Source organism: Clarias gariepinus, chromosome 24 (assembly GCF_024256425.1).
Source record: "Clarias gariepinus isolate MV-2021 ecotype Netherlands chromosome 24, CGAR_prim_01v2, whole genome shotgun sequence".
Classification (NCBI taxonomy): Eukaryota; Metazoa; Chordata; class Actinopteri; order Siluriformes; family Clariidae; genus Clarias; species Clarias gariepinus.
Window position 1 is genome coordinate 3,552,825 of NC_071123.1, and position 22,176 is coordinate 3,575,000.

At 37.4% G+C, this 22,176-nt stretch overlaps 1 protein-coding gene and 1 long non-coding RNA gene across 10 annotated transcripts in view; one reads left to right on the top strand and one right to left on the bottom strand.

Annotated features, from left to right (window-relative positions):
* dnm1a (dynamin 1a) overlaps positions 1–22,176 on the top strand; it is a 60,841-nt gene that overhangs the window by 23,592 nt on the left and 15,073 nt on the right. For all 9 annotated transcript variants that reach the window (XR_008356258.1, XR_008356257.1, XR_008356259.1 and 6 more), the window contains exons 11-15: positions 2,703–2,789; positions 3,803–3,873; positions 4,215–4,266; positions 6,597–6,608; positions 7,431–7,544. Coding sequence is in view for 6 of the 9 variants with exons in the window: in XM_053485253.1 (XP_053341228.1) it covers positions 2,703–2,789; positions 3,803–3,873; positions 4,215–4,266; positions 6,597–6,608; positions 7,431–7,544 (336 nt within the window). In the remaining 3 variants the exon portion in view is untranslated. The remainder of the gene's footprint in view (positions 1–2,702; positions 2,790–3,802; positions 3,874–4,214; positions 4,267–6,596; positions 6,609–7,430; positions 7,545–22,176) is intronic.
* Positions 13,863–15,153, bottom strand: LOC128512135 (uncharacterized). Its single transcript, XR_008356260.1, has 3 exons — positions 14,759–15,153; positions 14,580–14,619; positions 13,863–14,233 (listed from the first exon to the last, which is right to left on the bottom strand). It is a non-coding gene; the product is annotated as an uncharacterized LOC128512135 (long non-coding RNA).

The window sequence follows — 22,176 nt, forward strand, 5'->3', positions numbered from 1 at the left end:
TTGTTTGAATGGAAAATAATAGCACACAAAATCCATGTTCATAATTAGAGCAATAGTAGCAATATATTTGTAATGTAAAACAAATGAATAAAACAAAAAAAAAAGTAGGTTAGGAGTTTTTCTCAGTTTCTTAATGTTACAAGACAAGCTAATGTAGTGCTCTACAGATATGTAGCTACAGTATGAAAACTGACCCTGTTAGCATGTACAGTACTGTGCAAAAGTCTTGATCCCACTTCATTTCTTTATATTTTGCTTCTAAACAGCCAGACTTTCTTGTATTTTTAATATAGTCTTCAGAAATAGTTCTCCAGGCTTCATGAAGGACTTTTTGGCTCTCGCTTTTGGCAAGTTTTTGTCTCTTATTTTCAGTCCAGCCTCTGTACCTGAGCAGTTTCAGAGGAATGTTTTAGTTTCTTACACTGACCTATAAATCATTTAAACATAAAAAAAAAAACATCTAACTTAAGGCATGAACCAGTGCGAAACAGGTGCAGATGATGACAGATGATCAGGTCAGTCATTAGTGTACCGGTTATGCTGAATGCAGAGTGGTTGGAACAAACGTTTGTATTTTTAGGCACTTTGCAGCCTGTCACAATAAAACATTTGTTTCTATTTCTTTAACTTAATTAACATAATTAAATTTAATTCAATATAATATAAAGAATTAAGGGGTGGCTTAAGACTTTCGACAGTACTGTAGAATAAAATCGGGACTGGGCCTTGTACAGAGCCTTTTGGTACACCTAAAAAATTGCAAGTTTTCTTTAATAAAACTTAATTAGCATCATATTTTCTACCTATAGGAGCCAATTTAGGACAGTCCCTAACAGGACAACCTAATAATAGAATCTGTCCAGTCAGTCTATCCATACCAGTTTTACAATTCTTAATATTATTGAATTTTACTTTATTCATTTTTTTTCGTCATGGTACGCCAAACAGTTATTTTGTTCTCTTACAAGAACATTTAAAATGTTCAAATTGTCTGTTTTTTTTTCATTTTGTAATTCTGTCCTGTCTTTTTCACCTCTTGTTTAAATGTTTTAATTTCAATCTTTTTTCCATTAGTAATTTATTAATGAATGATTAATATTTTTTATTAATTCTTTCTTAACATTAGGGTGGGTAGGTCCTGTTACACTCACTAGCTAACACCGATTTAAACACCATCTGGCGCATCTTTCTCTTCTTCTCATGATGTCATTTGTATTCATCTTCCACACTGTCCTTTTCACACTGTTTTTTTTTTTTTTTTTCTTGGGACAGTTGGCCTCTTGTGGATTTTTTTCTTTACGCTTTTAACCCATGTTAAAAGTGGGCTATACAGTATTTCGTTACACGTTCTGCCGCCAAGTGACTGTATCATCAGGTCATGTCCTTTAAAGCAGTTCGTGAGAGGATGTGACTGTCCTGAATATCCACATGAAGTCACTTTGATCTTCCAACATCCTCTCCTCCCTCTCTTCCTCTGTTTCATTTCATTCCTTCAGTGCATGTGTAAATGTCTTGCTTTTTTGTCCTTTTTCTATTCCCTGTTTATTTTTTGCATCGCTGTACTTGACTAAAGCAGAGTCAACCTGAATGCCTGCCACTTTGCGCTGTTTTATATAAGAGTCTGCGTGTTAAAGTTTGTGAGAGTGACTCTGCATGAGCCAAACATTGCAATGCACCATTAACTTAAACGGCTCCAAGAATTAAAATGGTCCATAAAAGATATTAAAGCAGAGTGCTTTCACACCTATTAGACAAAATCAGACTGAAATGGACAATTTTGGTTTAGCTTACTAATAGGTTTGGTCTGTTTTCACACTACAAGTAATTATCCAAACCAAAAAAACTTTAAAAAAAGAAATAAATAAAACACTGACTGAGAAGGTGTGGCTGAAAATCACTCTTATTAGACATGAATACGGCGATAAGCAAACGTGAACAAACCTTTGCCTTGTTGAAATAGCAAAAAAAACATGTAAGCATACAGAACACACATAGAGCAGGCACAAAATAAAATATTAGATTTATAGAAAATATTATCCAGCATTTATGTTCTCTTTTTGTTTATCTCTAGAATACATGGCATTTTTGCTCTGTCTTTTGGTTCTGTTTAACAATTCGCTCTTCAAACATGTGGGATGCTTGGTTCAGAGTCAATTCAGATTTGGAACGCTTTCTCACTGCAATCAAACCGTATTGGCAAGTAAACCGAGACCACCTCGCTAAGATTGGTTGTTTTGAAAAATAGCACCGAGATGGAGTACACGCCGGGGTTCGACTTGAATGAACTAAACAATGTAAAAGCACCCTTCATGTCCGACTGAGTGAGATCATCAGCTTATCAATTCTGAGTTAAAATCAGGAACTAGGAACATGGACGAATACAGCCAATAAAATTTGGGAACTAACAATCAACTTTCTCCGAGGCAATGAAATTCATTTTAATAGATGTGCATAAATTCATCAAGAAAGAAAACTCTTAGCAGTCCCAATCATGCATCATTTGCATGTTTTATTATTGTTTTATGTACTGTGTGTGACTCTGTGTATGTTTGCATCTAAATGTCCCACATGGTTGGCTTTTAAATCCAGCATGGTTTACAGTGCCATGTTGTTTGTATGTAGATGAAAACACCGATAGTTAATCGAGTGTATGATACATTTGCTCTCTGCCTTGCATGTTGTCTGTATGTGTGTGTCCATAGTTGGCCCAATACCCCATGCTGCGAGAGGAAATGGAGAGAATTGTCACTCAGCACATCCGTGACCGCGAGAGTCGCACCAAGGGTCAGGTGAGGTGTGGGGCGAGCAATGCTACACATGCAATCCAGTATCTACCTTCATAACATTTTCATAAGCATTGCATTAATCGCCAGGCCATACTGCTTTAGACCAGAGTTATATATTGAGATTTAAATCTTACCACTTTAGTTAGAGGGGATTTCATTTCATTAATTTTGCTAAAGGTTGCCATAAAAAGTCAGAACTGTAATTAAACTTTACACAACGCATAAGATCATGCGATACTTCATCAACGTACTGTTAAGTACAGTTCTACTGTATAAATAAGTTAAAAACATCATTACAGTAGTACTACATGTGACCTGTCATATCAAATTGGGTATTAAGTCACATTTTAGGTGGTTTGAGTTATGCATATTTTCACATTCTGGTTTCAATAAGCTTATTACTGGATCCTGTCTGGTTGCTAAGATATGGCCACTAAGAAATAGTTTATAAGGAGGACCTTGGAAAAAAAATCTATACTTAGAATCCTATACTTAGAATATTTAAATAAGGATTCTAGTAAGAAAGAGGGAACCTTCAGCCTAAAAATAACTAAAAAATTAATTAAAATTAAAAATAACTTCACCAGTAACATGGCTTTATAGCGAAAATATGCATGAATTCCAACACAACTGGAGTAACCAGGTTGGATGGTGTTTATTAAAGTGCTTTAAAACAATGTTTAGGGTTAAACCTTTCTCAATCCTGCTGAAGGATCAGGAAGATATTTACCAAACAGTTTTGGCAGAAATTAAATATTTGGTACATTTCGCCAACTGGACAATAGTGACCATAACGCAACTATCCCTTGCAGCTTAATACCTGACTTGACATGGGTCGCATATAATATAGTACAGTTACTCTTAAATAGTGGTTTGCTGATGTATTGACTTAAATTCATTCTAAAATAATTCACCCCTTTTGACAGGATATGATATAAGCCAAAATCTGTACTAGAAACTAAAATGCCGAAGCTTATATACTGTAACTGAAGAATGTTTTCACTTTTGTTCACAAGGTAATGCTGCTTATTGACATCGAGCTGGCGTACATAAACACCAACCATGAAGATTTCATCGGATTTGCTAAGTGAGTTTTTATGCAGTAGTTTTGTATACTGTATGTGTAAGCTTTAAAAAAAATTGAAGAAGGTATCGACAAATTATAATACAATTCTGCATAAATTTGACTGTAGCAATAAACATTACGATCATAAGGATTGCCACAACCCATATAGGAAAAAAAACAATAATATAACATTTTATTATGCTTTATGTTTTAATTGCATTTATACTGTATATTGCTTCCATTTGTAACATGCTGAATTAGTGTGTTTTGTCTTTATATTGATTAATAATGTTTTTAATAAGGGATTCGAAAAAGTAAGCATTATGTTACAATACTAAGTAATGAAAATTAATTTTCTTTAGTGCGCAGCAGAGAAGCAGCCAAATGAGCAAGAAGAAGGCAGCTGGCAACCAGGTAAAATTTACATCACTTACAGCACCGTCTTCAAGCCCAGGAGCAGACTGAGACATACTGTACTGTACATGAAGTTTTACATATGATTGGTTTTAAAGCAGTACTTCAGCCAAAAGTGAAATGTACGCTTTTTTCTTTTAACTCAGATCTACTCATTTAACCAGGTTCAGTATCTAGCTAGAAGGAATTCTAATGTTGGATGACTGTTGTAATATAGTTCAACATCAGGACAACATTGTTTTTGAAAGTTAGAATGATGTTGATAAAAGGAGGTTGCGATAACGTTGAATGAACGACCCAAACACACCGTTACAGCCATTTCTACAACGATTACCTTTATGTATCTTATCTTAGTGATGTAATGTTACCTCTTTCTGAAATACAGTATGACCGTGAGTCTTATGCTTGTCTTAGCCTCCAAATGACTGTATTGTAATATAGTGTTTGCATCCAAACTGCATCAGAGAACAAGTGGGGTTTATTATTTTATTCTATCTTATCTAGTGGTTTAGTGGTAAATGTTCAGTGCTCCTGCTCTAGCCACTGGAGTTTGAGTCCTGCCCAGGCCATGGGATTAGCATTAATATTGTTTTCAAGTCATTTTTGCACCATTGTCTTTAGGGATCTTTCTTCAGTGCCATCCCATGGTCATGTAGTCAACGTTGCTCCGAAGTCATTTCATCAAAGTCATTCTAACTTTCAAAAGCAACCTAATACAACATAATGTTGCCAAATTAACATTACTACAATTCACAAAATTCCTGCTAACTAAATTGTTCTAAATTGCTGTCCATGATGAAATAGCGTGATAAGAATATATGGCCTTGTGCTGCCATTTGTTGCCGTGTTACAAAACTAGTCTTGAAACTTTTTGATATCCCCTTGTATAAATATGGTTGCTAATACAGTTGATATGGTTTCCACCCCTCTATGACACACTATCGTTTATAAAAATTGGCGAAACGAGTTGGGTGCTAGTTCTAAGATGTGTGGTCTAAATTTAGAAGGTGGAGTTTTGATATAAGAAATAGACATTGACGTAGACAGTGCATACTATTTTGCTCGAAAGTACTTTTATCAGTGAACATTTAAGGTTATACATTTAAGATTCCTTCAACTGTAGCTACATTAGCCTTAGTGTAAAACAAGAGCGCGTCCAGCACCACACAGCTGCTTGACTGCGACTGGACTAAATGGAACATCATGTGCATTTCGTTTTCGGCCGAATTCTTCCCCCATTCCTCTCGTACTGTATGTCCTCATGTGTCATATCTCTCTCCTTCAAATGAATGTTGTGTTTCTGACCCTTGTTCATGTCTCCTACATTTTGTGTTTTCTTCTGTATGTCGTTTCATGCTGCTCCTTCTTTATCAACTGGTCCAGGGCCAGGTTTGTGCTCTCGCTCACACCAGTTGAAATGAAGAGTTCTGTAGAGAAAACTGATCCCTGATCAGTTATAGAACAACAACAGAAAGATTCAGATTTTTACACTCCTAATTAATGCAGGCGATCTTGTTTGTATTTAGCGTTTCATTCCAGGCAGTTGTTAAGGCAGAAACCTTATGTGATATTTTTGGACCTTTGTGGCACTGCAGTAGAGAAGACATTCTCTAGTATGAGAGTATTATGTAATTGTGCAGCTATTTTGGAAAGATGAGTGGATGTCACAACATTCCTGAGGCTAGCGTGACTAGCGGCAGCCATGCTTTTTTAACACAGGTGGTCAGGACAGACGAAATGTTCTAGACAAAAAAAAAATTCCATAATAAGTTTTCAGTTTTTGCCTTAACAACAAGCTGTAATTATTTTATTCAACATGGCTTTTCTATTGTTGTTTCTGGAAACCGCAAGAAACAGCAGGGAGGGGATGAAAAGTGAATCTCATTTATGTTTTTCTTTACATTTCCTTTGTCCATTTGCATTTGAGTGCAAAAGTTTACATCCCCATTGGTTTTGAACGGAATAAGTTTTACAATTTATTTATGCAATGATACCAGGATTACAACAAAGAGGAGAACGTGAATGAGCTTGGGGGGCAGATAGACGGGCAAAGTGTGGATACTGTATGTGAATTATTAATTTAAAAAGAAAAATTCAAACCAAATTGATACTTTTTTATAATTACTATCTTAACCTTAATCTTTTATTTTATTAGTAAGATCGAAGGAGGATCTAATAGAACTATTCTTGAAAATCTCTGTCTTATTCATTTTGTGTAAGGGGATACAAACTTTTGCTCTTCAAATATGGATTTTTATATTTCATTTGAACAATCTGTTCTGTGTTTTTCTAATCATTGATATTTTTCCCTTTTTCCTTCGCTGCTCTAGGATGAGATCATGGTGAGTTCTTATATTTATGATGGTGTGTGTGTGTGTGTGTGTGTGTAAGTGATATCACTAATGTAGATGGCAGGTGGCTCAAACATCTCCTACACACTGGTTGTTTTTTTATTTTATTATTTTTTATGTCTGTCTTTCAGTCCATACAAAACCCAAACCACGCCATGCAAACAACACAATTCAGGTCTTTGTACAAAATGCGCATTTAGATCATCTATATTTGTGCATGTCTGTGTTGTGTGGTTAAAAATTCCAGACTTTGTTTCCTCTGATGTGTGATTTTGTGCTCTGGAGGCTAAGCTCAAGCAAATAAGCTGTGTGATATGATACAGGTTAAGGAAGTGTAGTTTATGTGGCTGTCATGTGGCCATGGATACAAATCACAGCTTTATATTAATACATCATATATCGTGGTTTCCATAGTAACAGGTCTCTGATGGGGAGAGAATGTTGTTGAATGTTAGTGTGTGAGAGTGGAAAAGAGTTTAAAATTTTCTGGAGGCAGTATTTTTGGTGTGTACTGTATGTATGAATGTATATATGAAGGTGGCAGGGTTACACCACTTGCACCTCCGGGGTCCGGGTTCGATTTCCACCTCACGGCCTGTGTGAGTGGAGTTTGCATGTTTTTGGTGGGTTTCCTCCCATTGTCCAAAGACATGCAGAATAAATACATTTAGATAAATACAAATAAATACATACAATGGTAACCATTGGCCTCCAGGGCCGCTAGTCGGACAACAGAGGTTCTTAAATGGATTGATGTATATATGAGTGTGTTTTAATATACATAATCCTCGTCTGTCTTGTTTTGTTTCTCAGGTCATTAGGAAGGGCTGGCTGACAATCAACAACATCGGCATCATGAAAGGTGGCTCTAAGGAGTACTGGTTCGTGCTGACGGCCGAATCGCTCTCCTGGTACAAGGATGATGAGGTGAGATGTTAGAAGACTCTACTTTTTATACCGTGTGATCAAATAATAGCCACAGCAGAGGACTGGACTGGAATCAAAAGCGTGCAGTAAGTGGAATAGAAACAGGTTTAACATCAGGACTAATAAAAGGTGATAGAAATATCACCAAGAAGAGCAACAGATGATATCACTGAACTAATCACTCGTATTTTTATTCACTTCTGCATTGTGCTTTGTGTGTCCACATGAGAAACACATGTCTGAAAGTGAATTCTTAGCCGGATCAGGATTCGTTTAAAAGAAAAAAACTCACTTCAACACTCTTAAACGTTTCTGATGAAAAATAAATGCCGGATGTTGGATACTGGAATTTATTTAGTTTAGTGTTTCTCATAGTGGAGAAAAATTGCTGCAAGGCCTTAATATTAAATACGGGTACATTACATTAATTATTGACACAAAAAAAAGATCTGCTTTACATTAGTGTGACATTTTTTGTCGGAAACTATACTTCTTTATTCTTTATTCCCACTCAAATGCATTTATTTAAAATGTTTTTCATAATTTGCAGTATCTAAACAAGTTGAGATTATCAGATAGATAGATATATAAATACAGAGATAGATACAGTAGATAGACTGATAGAGTGCTTTATTCATTCCAAAGGGAAATTGTATAAGATATATGATATGAGTAAAATAGGATGTATTTTTGCATAATGATATTATGTGTTGCTATGACTGATTATTGTTTTAAATCTTTACTTATCGAAATTTGTATTTAATCTTAAATGGGCGTGGCCTACATTTTAACGAGACTCGACCAACAAACAATTTGTTGAAAAGGCACTTTTTTGGATTCAAACTCCTAAAAATAGCTAGGAATGTGTGCAGTACTGTTTTACTTATTTTTGTACTTGAATATATTATTGCAAAATATTGTATATTTAAAAAGTACAAATCACCTAACCACCTAATTTAGACCATCCTGTGCACATCACATGCATGCGGTATAAACAGTGAATCAGTGTTGAAGGGGATTTAATTTTGAAATAGCGTAAAATAATAATGAAGTAAGTTGGATGCATAAAATCAAAGTTTCATCTTTATGCAAAATATTGGTTTATTTTTTAAGGTAAATTATCACATTTATTATTTATAGTCATTTTGTGCAACTTTTGATTTGTAAAATGAAGTTCCAAGGTATTGTTCAGCTGTAGCCAATTTCCTACCTGATTTCTGTTCCTGTTGCTATTTCTTGATTTTGAGGTTTGTTTATATAGTTATATATTGTATATATATATTAGTTGTCTGATTTAACATTTGCATCATATAATTTTTAAAAAGTTTTATAAAAAAAATTAAATGATAGCAGACATTGCCTAATGTTAACTGCTGTTATAGATTAATTGTGCATTTTGTATTCGTCTTTTTTTTCTAAAAAAAAAAAAAAAACAGTTTTGGGAATGTTGAGAATTCGAATCTCACCTCCACTCTTTTGCTGATGCTTGATGCCTGGTGGGTTTCCTTTGAGTACTCTGGTTTCTTTGCACAGTCCAATGACTAATCTGTTAATGTTAATCTGCGTTTCCAAATCGTGCCTGCACTGTATGATGGAGTCAAATAACACAACCTTTGTGGCACCTGTTACCTGTTGTAATAATTAACAGGATTATATACAGGGGTACCATAAGCATCAACTATTAAACAGAATACAGTAAGGATACCGTATATCCATCCTTCTAGGAAGTCCAGATATGGACCATCAATGCCAATGGTGATTTCCATTGCGTTTATTCTCATTTCACAGTGCTGACCACTAAGCCACCAGCCGTTTAGATACCTAAAATTTATACAGTACATTATTGAGAATGAAAAGAGTGAATATTAGGGATAATATTTGTGAGTTTTTAAGAATCACATGGTATCTCTTTAAGACTTGGATGGGGAGAAGGGATTCATCGAGGGGTCAAATATGAATCTCACAAGACAAACCTAGGTAACGCTCATGACTTTAAATTTCGAGCTTTCATTTGATCATCCATTAATTGTCCTAACAGGGTCATGGTGGTTTTGTTTCCATTTTGGAACTAAATTTGTTAGATTAAAAGATATAAGTTTGTGAATACTACTACAATGATATACTGTATATTTAAGTAAAAGAATAAGTAATGGATTAAAAAAACAGTCACATTACTCGCTCGGTATGAGGAGTTTTAATTCAAATATTTCTGCAATTTTTCCGGAAGACATGTTGGTAGGGTCGAATACCGAGATGTGCATTTGCGGCACACAGTTATAAACACACATAGCATCATTATGTGAGATATCATTCATCTTATCGTTTCTTCACTTTTCATAACGTGTTTAATTTTCATATAGCGCTTGATTTTTTACTTCCATCCCATGACCGCATCATTACTGTCGATTTACTTTAAATCAACTTTAGATCAAAAAAAGTGGAAAACCACCCCAAGACATCCCAGCGTGCCTTGCTTTCGCTTACGAGCTGGCGCCAACACAAGCATTACGTACCACTCGCCAATATGTTTTACTTTTAATGGCCCGGCTTTTATGTGGGATCATTTAGATTGATTTTTTCCAAAATAGAAATGATCTCAATTGGATGTTATATATTTTTTTAAGGCGTTCCATTTTGGCTCAGTTGCTTTTTGCTGAATTGGCAAGTAGTTTTTTTTTTTTTTTTTTTAAATTCATCTTGTAGAAATTTTTTCCACTGTGGTATGATTTCTAGTAAATGACGCTTGTTGGACTCGGGGTACGACATTAAGTGTTTAAGAGGAACGTAGACCAAAACTTCACAGAGTTCTTATGCCACCTTTATATAAAGCAACATCAGGATGGCTTGGAGGGTAATTTAAAGCATTAGTAGCATGTGTGTGTCAAAGAGGATGAGGGAGAGGGAAAGACAGAGTGAGAGAGAGAGAGAGACTCACCGAAGCTGGCACACACATGTGCATACCAGAATCTGGTGCTGTCAGTGGCGCCTCGCCTGTTCCCCTCCAGACTGAGGCTGCTTCTCATAAACCTCTTAACTTTCAAAGAGAAACGGCAGGGTAGGATACGGGTATGGTGTGTGTGTGTGTGTGTGTGCGTGCTGGGTAGAGTACCTTAGAGAATGGGTGGGGGGGGGGGTGGTCTGTTTGTGCGTGTGTCTGGTTAACTGGTTAGAATGGACTTAACGAGAAGCATGTGGGCTAACGAGAAAGTGAAAGAGAGAGAGAGAGAGAGAGGATCCTCTGGTGGTCTTTCATCTTTAACACAAAGTCTCTTTCTCTTACACATTAAAGGTGGAGCCTCCGCCCGCCTCCTCCCGCGTTTTCTCCACCACATGTATTTATTTTAACGTGAGATGGAAATGTCAGTTCCTCAGAGCGCAGGGACCCAAAACTAACACACTTACATTTGGAGGGAGAGCAGCCCTGCGTTTCTTTCTTTAATGAGCATAAAGAGAACCGACGTCCATTTCCAGTGCATTTTATCCATGCCTGGTGTGTGTGGTACTGTACATGCACAGACACACACACACACACACACTCTGTGGAGGCGTGTTTGCTTTTCTTGGGTGGTACACGGGTGACTAAGGTCAAGGCCCGTGCTGAAGCAATTTACTAAACCCATTGCTCTTTGTCCAAATAATAAACAATGTCCAACGAGTCCATTCTACAGATTTGTTTCTTTATTTTCCCTGGATTTTCTTCCTTATCGTCTCTCGAAATGGCATTTGAGGTTCTAACGGCTATAGCGGAAACCCGTGGGTTGTTCTTAACGAATCACAAACAAATCACATGGACTTTAGGTTCTCTAGCGTTAGTTTTCTATTGGTTTAGTGCGGTTTTGCACATTACTGAAGCTCTCAGTGAGTATGTGTGTGTGTCTGTGTGTGTCGGTGTGTGTGTGTGTGTTTAAACCATTACCAACCATACCCATTCCCTTAGTGTTGTTACCCCTGCTCCAGCCGCACTGGCTATTTTTGCTTATACTGTATGTATCGTGTTCTTTTATCTGGTGTAAGAGTGTACATGTAAGAGAGTGTGTGTGTGTAAGAGTGCACATATATGTGTATGTGAGACTGTAGGTGTAAGTGTAGGTGTAAGAGTGTACACTATGAGTGTACACTGCAGTAGAGTGTAAATGCACTTTTTAAATTGGAAACGTTTAAACCCCTAGTGTTTTAAAGGTACCAAGTACTTTTTAACCCTAGAGTTTTTAAAGTACCATAAACTTTCACATTTAGAGTTTTTAGGTACCAGGTACTTAAAAAAAAAAATGTAACTTAATTTTTAAGGTACTAGGATTTTTTTTAAACCCTAGATTTTTTTATGTACCAGGTACTTTTTTAACCCTAAAGATTTAAAGGTACCAGGTACTTTTTTTAAACCCCAATGTTTTTCAGCTACCAGGTATGTTTATGATGCCCAGTTCTTTTTTTTTTTTTTTGCATGGTATCAAGTACTTGTTTACGAAAAGGCTTTAAAAACTAAACCCTATGTTTATAAAAGTACCATGTACTTTATAAAACTCTACTGGTTTTAAAGTACCAGGTTTCTCTTTAAGGTACCAGGTACATTTTAAATCTAGGGTTTTATAGAGCATTAGGTATGATTTTAATTCTAGGTTTCTTTTAAAGTAGAAGGTGATTTTTTTAATAACCCTAGCATTTTTTAAGGTAGGTGGTATTTAAGGTACCAGATCATTTTTTTAAATGGAGAGGTACTATTTCAAATATTCACTTCTTCTGTATTGCATCTTTTGGACTCCACTTTGACTTACGCAAAAGCTCCTACATTTACAGTCTTTTACTCCATGTAGGACCTTTAGGGTTTTGAGTAGAGCTTCATGTAAGTTCTTTAGGAAGTGATGAATCCTGAAATCAGCCGAAGAACCTCAGAGGAACCAGTTTGTTCTGAGAACGTCGTTTATATAAAGAAATGATGAAAAATAATTGTCATATATGTTTGCAGTGACTCTCCTCCCCTCTCCTCTTCCGACTCTATAACCCTTCTGCCCAGGAGCTTTGGTGCTCTGGGGTAAACGGGGGGGTTGAGGGGCGGGGGAGTTAGCGGGGTTGGTGGTTGTGGTCTGGTTTCTATTACCAGACATGCTTTGAATCAAGCGAACCCAGAGTCCCCCAAAGCCTCACAAAACTGTGCAGACATGAATGGAGGAAAGTCCAAACGCACGAGCCAACATGATCCCCTCTTATTCCACTTTCACTGAACCCCCACCCCCCCGACTCCATTTGTCAAACACACACACACACACACATCACACTGGCCCATAGAGACTTTCTGGCTGCCTTTCTGCTCGAAAAAATGTGCACATACGGTTTATCAACGTTATTCGGCTTCATCAAGGAGGCATTTTTAAAGGCTAGGTTGTTGCGTCGTCCAACACACACTCACACACTCACACACACACACACACACACACACAGAAAACCTATTTTTAACCTCAGTAACCTTGTGGAAATGTTAGATTTTATAAACATGCAACATTAGAATGGCAATGTCAAAATGTATTTCTAAACACACACACACACACACACACACACACACACACAGACACACACCTACTCAAACACAAACCTATTTGCACACCCACACCCATACACACATACACCTGGACTGGACTGGTCAAAACAACTTCAGGTGATGCACTGCTTGGGATACTGCATATGAACCAAGAGGAAACAGTTTGTGTGTGTGTGTGTGTGAGAGAGAGAGAGAGAGAGAGAGAGACCAGCTTTAAGTATTTTTATTGAACTTGGCGCATCTTCATTAGCAGATGTAAAACAGTCACGACCGACATTCGATTCTTCAGAGCTTTAGACCAGAGCCAGTCCATCATCTCTGTTTGCTGTTATGTGTTCTCTCTCTCTGATGTTTCTTCCTCTTTTTTATCACTCTCTTACGCTGTGTGTATGTATGTGTACGTGTGTGTGTGTAGTAGTAGTACTGTACTAGATGTATGATGGAGAATCGAATCTTCCTCAGGTTACCTTTTTCTTGTAACAGACACATAAATGTGTGTGCATTTTTTTCCTTTTTACTGTTTTTTTTTTCAGGTTGGTGCACTTATTTATAATTCACTGCAAAAAATAAATATTTATATGGCTGTGTGATCTTTTTTTATTTTTTTTTTCTCAATAATGTTCACTCCTTTCTGTGTCCAAGTGCCTTAAAAACACACATTCACACCTGGACATTAAAGTGAAACTAATAAAAAGGGTGTGAGCGTAGGAGTGTGTGATAGACGACACATCTATTGAGAATTGTGTTTATGTAAATAATAATAATAATAATAAAACAACAACACATTTGAGGTTAAATTCGAGGAGTTTATTAAAGACATCAGAGTTAAGCAGTAAAACATGACAAGCTGTTGATTGGCAGATAAGTTGACGATGAGCGATGACGATGACGAAGGCCGCGACTCTCATGCGCTTCCCCACCCAGCCTAACCAATGTGCAGACTACTGTACAACCGCTACTTCCTGAACAGGTAGTCTGAACACTGGGCAGGCGGGACAGGTCAACGTCCTCTCTATTTAACCTCCATCCTCCGCATTCTGGAGCGATCTGCACATGCACTCGTATCCGAGACGTCTGGCTAATTCAGAGATTAAAGATATCAGTGGGCTTTACCGTTTACCAACGAGATGATGATCTCAGCGCTCCGTTCTGCCTCCTGTGGAGTAAAACACATTCACATTCTCGGGTTACATCCTGAAATCCCTTCAAAAAATATCCCCCTCGCTAGTAAAAGTACCTAAAACGTTTAATTATAATACGTAATGCAAGTGTTCCAGTTTCTTGTTTCTAGATCTGACGCGATTTTGGTGCACAGTTTATCGGCAGATTATATTACACGATTTAACTAGCTGCACGCCTGACTTGGAGACGTGCCCTTCCTGACCCCCGTCTCTAACCGCCGCTGTGCTTGGTGGTGTAAAATGACAAAAATGAACAGATGCATTGCTTTAAAAAAAAAAAAAAAAAAAAGGACAGAATTTAAATATGCAGGAAGGACTTACCACGAACATTCCTGGTTTTCGCTCCCCTCCTGTCCGGACTCTGCAATGACATCGCAAACAGATATAAACCTTTAACAGCGCTAGTTAGCTTGAGTCAGAAAAGCATCTTCAGCAAAGAACGACTATTTTTCTATCCACAAATCCTAACACTTAAGCGCAGCACTTATGCAATACTTTACCTTCTGCAGTGCAAAGCTTGCAAGATTCAGGACAGATGTTTCTCTTCAAGCTTCACCCATCCCCATCCACATCCCGTCACCATCCATTCATCCGTCATCTCCTCTCCGGTCAGAGTGAGACACTCGAAGTCAAACAGCCAGGCCGTAAAGATCTGGAATTAGAGAAGTTATAAAAGTTCGGTTCTACCTCCAGGCCCTGAGGTTTGTCTGGACCAAAAGAAACATAAAAAAAAACCATAACATCTGTCCCAGATTGAAGTCTGGAGGCTTCCCCTTGAAAATGCGACCGTATCTGACTTGGAAAACAGAGACCGGAGAACGGAGCGCATCGTCACGTTCCTACCGGGTGGCACAGCGGCAACTCGTAAGCTTGACGTGGCAGAGTGCTGTTAACTTTCCCAGTGAGAGAGAAGGAAAGAGGGAGATGGAGGAGAAAGAGGAGGAGCTAACTTTGTTCTTTTTTTTTTTTTTGCTCACCCCCGTCTCCGTTCTACCCTCCTCTGTCTGGCGTCCCCCCCCTCCCGCTTTTTGGGGAGGCAGCAGGAAGTGGTGGGTCAAAGGTCAACAGGAAGTGAATCGCATTAATTTGCCGCATGCGTCTTGTGTAATTGTAAAAAAAAAAAAAAAAAAATTGGGGGGGGCAAATACGGATTGGTTGGTCTGGTCTATTTTTTTGGGGGGTGGACGAGGGGGGGTGTCAGTGTGTGTGCGTGTGTATGTGTGTGTGAGAGGGAGGCAGGGTGGTTGGGGTGTGTGTCAGCCCGTGTGCATGTGTGGGAGTCGGAGTGGATGACTCTTGAGGCTCCATGGCTTTGTAGCGGCTGGAGGAATGTCGGAGTTTCTTGGCGAAGAGGCAGGGTTGTAATAACTCCAGATGTGCAGCCCTGTGGCCGCTTTGCTCGGCCTGCTGTGTTTTTTCTGCTGAAGCTGATTTCCTTTCCCTGTCCAGAGCGAATAAAGAGGCCTTTATGCTGGCTGAGGAGCGCTCCTCGCAATCCCACCACCATGTCCAGCACCCCCACCAGCAGAAAGTGCAGATAGTGGTTCGGGTAGCAGGAGTGAAATCTGGAGCAGATTTAGCGCGCACATGCATTCGTTAGCGAACTCTCGCCTCTGATGTGGCTACATCAGCCAGACTCCAGGTTAGGGATCTGTCTTGGAAAGATTTTCACGTCTGTTTCTACATCAAATGATAAAAAACTTAAAAAAAAAAAAAAACTTTTCTCTTTAACTTTCCCTTTTTCTTTTTTTTTTATTGTACATTAGAATTTAGCTTTCCTACCTTGTGCATTAGGAGACAAAATCAGGAGCAACCTCCAGGCGAAGCATTTCCATTAATAAAGATATAACTGAGCGGAAAAGTTTTGAACGCATAATGTGCCGAAAAGTATATAAAAAAGCAAGACTTTCAAGAAGTGAAATCCTGCAACAAAAGAGCAATCTAAAACAGAAAATTAACACTTTGAAAGAAACTAAAGATTATCCTACAGTGCGATCCTCAAGAAGATGTCAGGCAGGAGTTGTTTGAGAATATGCACACTACTCCAACAAAGACTTTTAAACTTTGAGGGGTTTTTTTTTTCCTCCAAACTCAGAGCATATTTGTGGTCCGCAATAATATGAGGAACAGGAATGTCCCAATGTCTCATTGCTAACTTTTCCGTCTCCCATTATTCATTTCAAGGGTACGCAAAAGTTTGCGGTGTCATTTTTTTATACACCGAATGTATTAGTTTAACCAGGGCAGCGTGACTGAGTCTGAGAAGGAGAGCGAGCGAGAAAGGCCACATTTCAGCCCAATTGCTGAGAGGTGACGGTGTTTGTTTTAGCTACGGTTTCTCCTCTAGAACCTGAACAGCGAATCAAACGGTTTCCTCTGGGAGCTGGGTCAGCAGTCTTGCATTCTCACAGTCAGGCCAAAAGAAAGAGAGCGAGAGCCGGCTAGGGAGGAGGGAGACGTTAAAGAGAGTGGGTTGAAAGAGAAGTGTATCGGTTTTAAGTCATTGTGTTATATTTCTCTTAAAAATAGCTGCTTAGCTTAGTGATTTTTCTGCATCAGTTAAAGGAACGAGTGTTACGCCCGGCCCGGCTTGCTTCATACACAAGTGATGTTAATAATGAGTTACTGTTCGCGTACTGTATATAGCGTAATAAAAAATGTAGGCATGTGATTGTGATCAACTCGCAGTTACGAGAGAAAAGAGTCCGGGCTGCGAAATCTCCCGAGAGCTGTGAGGCTTGTGAATTTCAACGAGCTGTAGAGAAGGATAAGAGAAAAAAACACAATCCAGTCGTGTGCATGTGTTTCTGAGTGTGTGTGTGTGTGTGTGTGTGTGTGTGTGGGAGTAACACCACATATCATCAGACGTCCTTTAGCATCGATGAGATCATTATCTCGCCGCACACACGTTGCTTTATACCCAAACACACCGTTACAAACCGTTTAAGTCATAACACTGAAGACGTATTACACATACAGATCATCACTTAATCACGGGAAGAGCTCTAAACGATTACCGTGTGTAGCAGGAGAGAAAAGAACGAAGGAGAACAGAGCATCTGGAGTTGCCAAATCAAGGCTGATGAGATAAACAAGTGACGAAGAGAGAATTTTCTTTTTCTTTTTTTTCCTCGAGATGTATGTATGTATGTTGTTGTTTTTTTTCTTTGTGTCTCGTTCATGTTTTCTAAGTGAAGAAAGAAAGCGCAGGTAACTATTTATTATTATGGCAAATTTTCTATCAATTAAAAAAAAATTAAATAGACTAAATATTTGAAATTTTCATATTCACTCCAAAATGTAGTCCACCAATCGTAGAAATTATTGTACCGACACTGTGGCCTTACAAGAGCTAAGAGGTACCAAAAAACATAAATCATAAACCCTTCCTTTAAATTTCCACCACTATGATGTTTATGGTTGGTTTTAGGGGAAAAAAGGGAGAAAAAATAAACACAAGAAATAAAAGCAAGAAGAAAACTTTGATGGTGTTTCCATCTTTTTAAATTTTTTTACATAAAAAAAAAAAAAATCCCAGGAAATTTAATGTAAAAAAACATCCGCCTTCCTCTCAAATGTTTTAAATCAGGTGAATATGTTTGTTTGTTTGTTTGTTTGTTTAACCTTTGATGCTAGACCAAAACCATTTCAGTAAATTTCCACCTCGAACCATGTTTCCGATGTGGTTCAGGACGCACAAAAAAAATAAAAATTAAAGAGAAATAAAATGAGAGAGAAAAGTTTAGCACTCTGAAGCCTTGAATCCATCGATTTAAAGGAACATTTTGATGAAAGATGGAATACATAAAAAAATAAAAAGCTTTGTACCGGAACAGTGGTGCTAATACATTACATATATCTAGCAAGTACTGTAAAGCTATCTCACCCACAATCTTTTCTGTAAACTTCCACTTCAAGCCACATCCACGTTCTGGTTTAGGACGCAGTGGGATTTACAGTAATCTAATATAAATATGAAGAAAAGGTCTTTACCATGGAGCTGAATGTTGAGTTATGTGGACAGCCGCCTTTATCGTTTAAGCCCATGACCTCCTAAAATGCACAAAAGAATTAGGGAGAATTGCTAAATAATAGTAATAATAATAATCTACAGCTTTCACGCTCAGATTTGGACGGATTTAGAATTTATACCATGTTGCAAGCGAATTCGAATTTCGTTCTATCTAAGGTAAAACAAGTGTAACTATTTCTAATACACTATTATTGCTTTAGTCATAAACAAATACTGTACATATACAGACAGTTAACACAACGTCTTTCATTAGTGAAAATAAACGTACTCAGGTATTTAAAACTAACAAGGTAATTATTTACCATGAAGTACTTTAATGTACATACGTATTTCATATGTTTCGTGCGTATGAAATAAATCGCAGTGGTTATATGGTATGATGCTTTTACCTGGCCGTAGTTGAATATTTTCCCATAGCATCATATCCTGAAGAGGTTTATTACAGGTAGGTTAATATAACAGGTTTAACATAGGTTTATATTTCTCTTATACCTTATGTATATTCAAATTATAGACATAAATAAATGATTGACATTAACACGTCGAGACTTTAAGCACAGTATGGTGATGAGCTTCTTAGCCGCAGAAAAAACATTCGAGTGGTGCAAATGCTGTGCATGAGGGCTGTGACTGACGATCCTGGCCGAAGTTTGATAACCAAAAGTCAAACCGGCCACCGCACCACTTGCACATTACAGTTGGGAGTTATTCTTACATCCCCTGTACAGTCCTGACCTCAGTCCAAGCCATTTCCACATGTTTGGAAAAGCTATTAATGGAGTTCCTGGGAGGCCAGTGTTTCAGACAAGAATCAGGCAGTCTGATCATGGCTCCTGCGTACTGAGAAAACCTTCTACCTTGATGGTATCCAAGCACTGGTGAAACACTGGGATAAGTGCATTAGTGCAGCAGGAGATTATATAGAGAAATAAAGTTTTTTTTTTACTCTCAGAACTGTGTACAATCAAAATTCTTGGTTTGATTTGAACAACCCTCATACATTATAGCATCTTTAAACACCTCCCTTTTTTCTCTTGAAGGTAAAACACTAAAGAGCTAGCTATTGTGAAGCCGTAAATAACAAAACAAATTCAGTTACATCTCTGACACTGGAGACTCCGTCTTGAAATGTACAGTAGACTAAATATCTCTTTAGAGAAAACTTCAGCATTTTAGTAATCATACAGGATGTCATGTTAAATAACAGGACATTATTTATTGTGTTTATTATTAGACCTAAATTATGTGAAGCATTAACTGTGTCTTGTGTCTCGTAGTTAATGAATGAAATTAATAAAAAATTCAAATGCACCAAAAACAAAACTGATGGAACTGTTGGTCAGACAAGGGATAAAAATTTTATGAGTTGTAACAAGTGCTTTGTAGATGTGTTTTGGAAATATCAAGAGCAAAAAATTCCTGTGAAATATTTTACAAATTTCTAAATGGTATGAACATTAAATCTGTTTGGGTAAGAATAAAAAAGAATAGTAATGAAGTATAATTACGTGCATAGTTTCCACGTGTGCACATGCTTCAGCTTGGGAATTTTTGTTCATTTTATTATTTCTGTAATCAAAACAAAGTATGACAGATTAGTAAGTATTAATAATAAGAAAAACTTCATATTAAATATATATGAACGGTTACTGGAAATGAATTGATGCGTCAAGAATGAATGAAGGGAGGAAATGCAAACGTTTCTGCAGCCGACTCTCTCCTAAAACTGGCTTCGGTTACACATGTACACAAGCCTGACTATAAAACAGCTCCTAAACTCGCGTCCCAAAGACAGCCCTTTCATTTTCCTTCCCTTTACAGGCATATTAGTAGATCCAGCCTCTCCTGCTTTGATATGCGGGTGAACTTAAAGCACAGGGGTCGTTGGTTGCTCCTACACACTTTCTCTAAACAAAAAGGACGACGCCTGCAATGGATGGTGGTGTCTATTTTTCAGGAAACCTCGCTGCATCGTTAACAAGCCGTCGCTCTGTTATTAAAGGCTTCAGAATGTTCACATGCGTTTTATGGGAGATGCAGTTGGAGAGGTTGGAGTCGCAGGCGTCCGGATGTCACTGAGATGGCTGCGGCTTTATCGAGTCTCACAAAGCAAAGCTGCAAATTTAGCACCAAATTAAAAATATATATAATTTTAATATAATTTTTACAAATGAATTGACGGTTTATTAAAGTAGTACTGTTAAAATCTCAATTCTTAAAATTGGTTGATTTGTTTCCTTATAGTTACTCAGACAACTTGTTATTATATAGATTTAGGACAGATAATCTTACATTAACATGTCAGAAATCGCTACCAGTGTTAAAATTATATGGCTTATTATTCTGCTTATTATGCTACCAGCATGTCTGGAAATTTTACCTCTGATAAAACCGTACTATATTTTTTGCTGTGCTACAAAGATTTTCAAAACTATACGTAGTATAAATGGTAAAAGTAGCACGGATTAATGAACTAACTATACATTTTTGCTACTGGTAGGAAATTTTGACAGGATAGGGACAAAGCAACAAGTCAGTGCATGGCTTTGTATTGATACTTGTTTGTATGCTTGTTTTATCACGTCATTGTTCTCTAATATTAGCTCATACAAAGAGTTTGTATGATGAAAAGGAATTAAAAAAGGGAAAAAGTTGTCATAGCGTCAGCATCAATTTTATGTCAGTTTTCTGTCTTTTCAGTCTTTTTGAAAGGAGTCTCCAGTGTCAGTTCTTTGTTTTAACTAGTACTTTTCCCACCTGAAATAAGTCTTTTTATTTATATCTTGTTGTTTCTTGATAACATTGATCAACTTCTGGCAAAAAAAAGCAACTTTTTCTTATTAATTTAAAATAAAGGCAATGAAAAGAAAAGGCATTTAAAGACTTTGATATGAAATCATGATGTATATAATTCTTTACTAAATTAATAATGATATGTTTATAGGTTAATAACTTAGTAAGTTAATGTATTAAGTATGCCATTGTTCACTTTTGCTGAATTTAAAAAGAGCGTTCATGATTGTGAGCAAATTGCTGTTGTAAAAGAGACCAAGTTCAAATTATTTTTGCAGTGATGATGACATACTTAATACATAAATATAAAAAATATATAAGAAAAATGCTTAAAAGAGCAATATATAGTCTTTTTGCTCTAAATTAGAAGATTAATTAGGAATTAAAAATGATTTCCTGGCCATAAAACAACTTCAGCCAGAAACAGATTCTGAATGCTACACACGTCTAACACACAGGCGATTCACATCTCTGACCGTTTCCTCTTTTTTGTTCATTCTCCTTCGAGAACTAACCAGTAAAACCAGTCGCCATCTCGTGTTCTGGTCGACCTTGACTTTGGACGGATGTCGTCTCCCTGTCGCCTAGGTGTGAGTCTGTCCTACGGCCGTGTGGAGGTGTGAAAGGTGTTTAGCGTGCTGTGAATTTGCCTGTTCAGGGTTAACGTGTCTGGGTTATTGTTTCACTGAGGTTTGTACTGTAGAAGCAGGCCTGGTTTGAATTTGACTCGTTTCCCATTCCTGCGGTGGATGTTGAGTCTTTCTTAATTTTTCTTCGTCTTTCATTGAGTTTGAAAAAAAGAAAGAAAGAAAATCTACTCAGCCAGCGAAACGGTCGACGTGCAACCTTTTATAACGTTATAGAAAAACCATATAGAGTTGCATCGTCGGAGGAATGTGATTCTATTTCTCTGTCTTTTTCTTTCTTTTTTTTCTCTTTGCATGTTTTATTAAATTTTTTTTGCAAATTAAGAAAAGACACAGTGAAAAGGAAAAGGAGGGAGCGTTCTGAAAATTGCCCTTGGCTCCTGCCCAAGGCACAGTCTTTTTGGTAATGAGGGGTTAGGAGCAGTGTTATTGCTCCCATATGCCG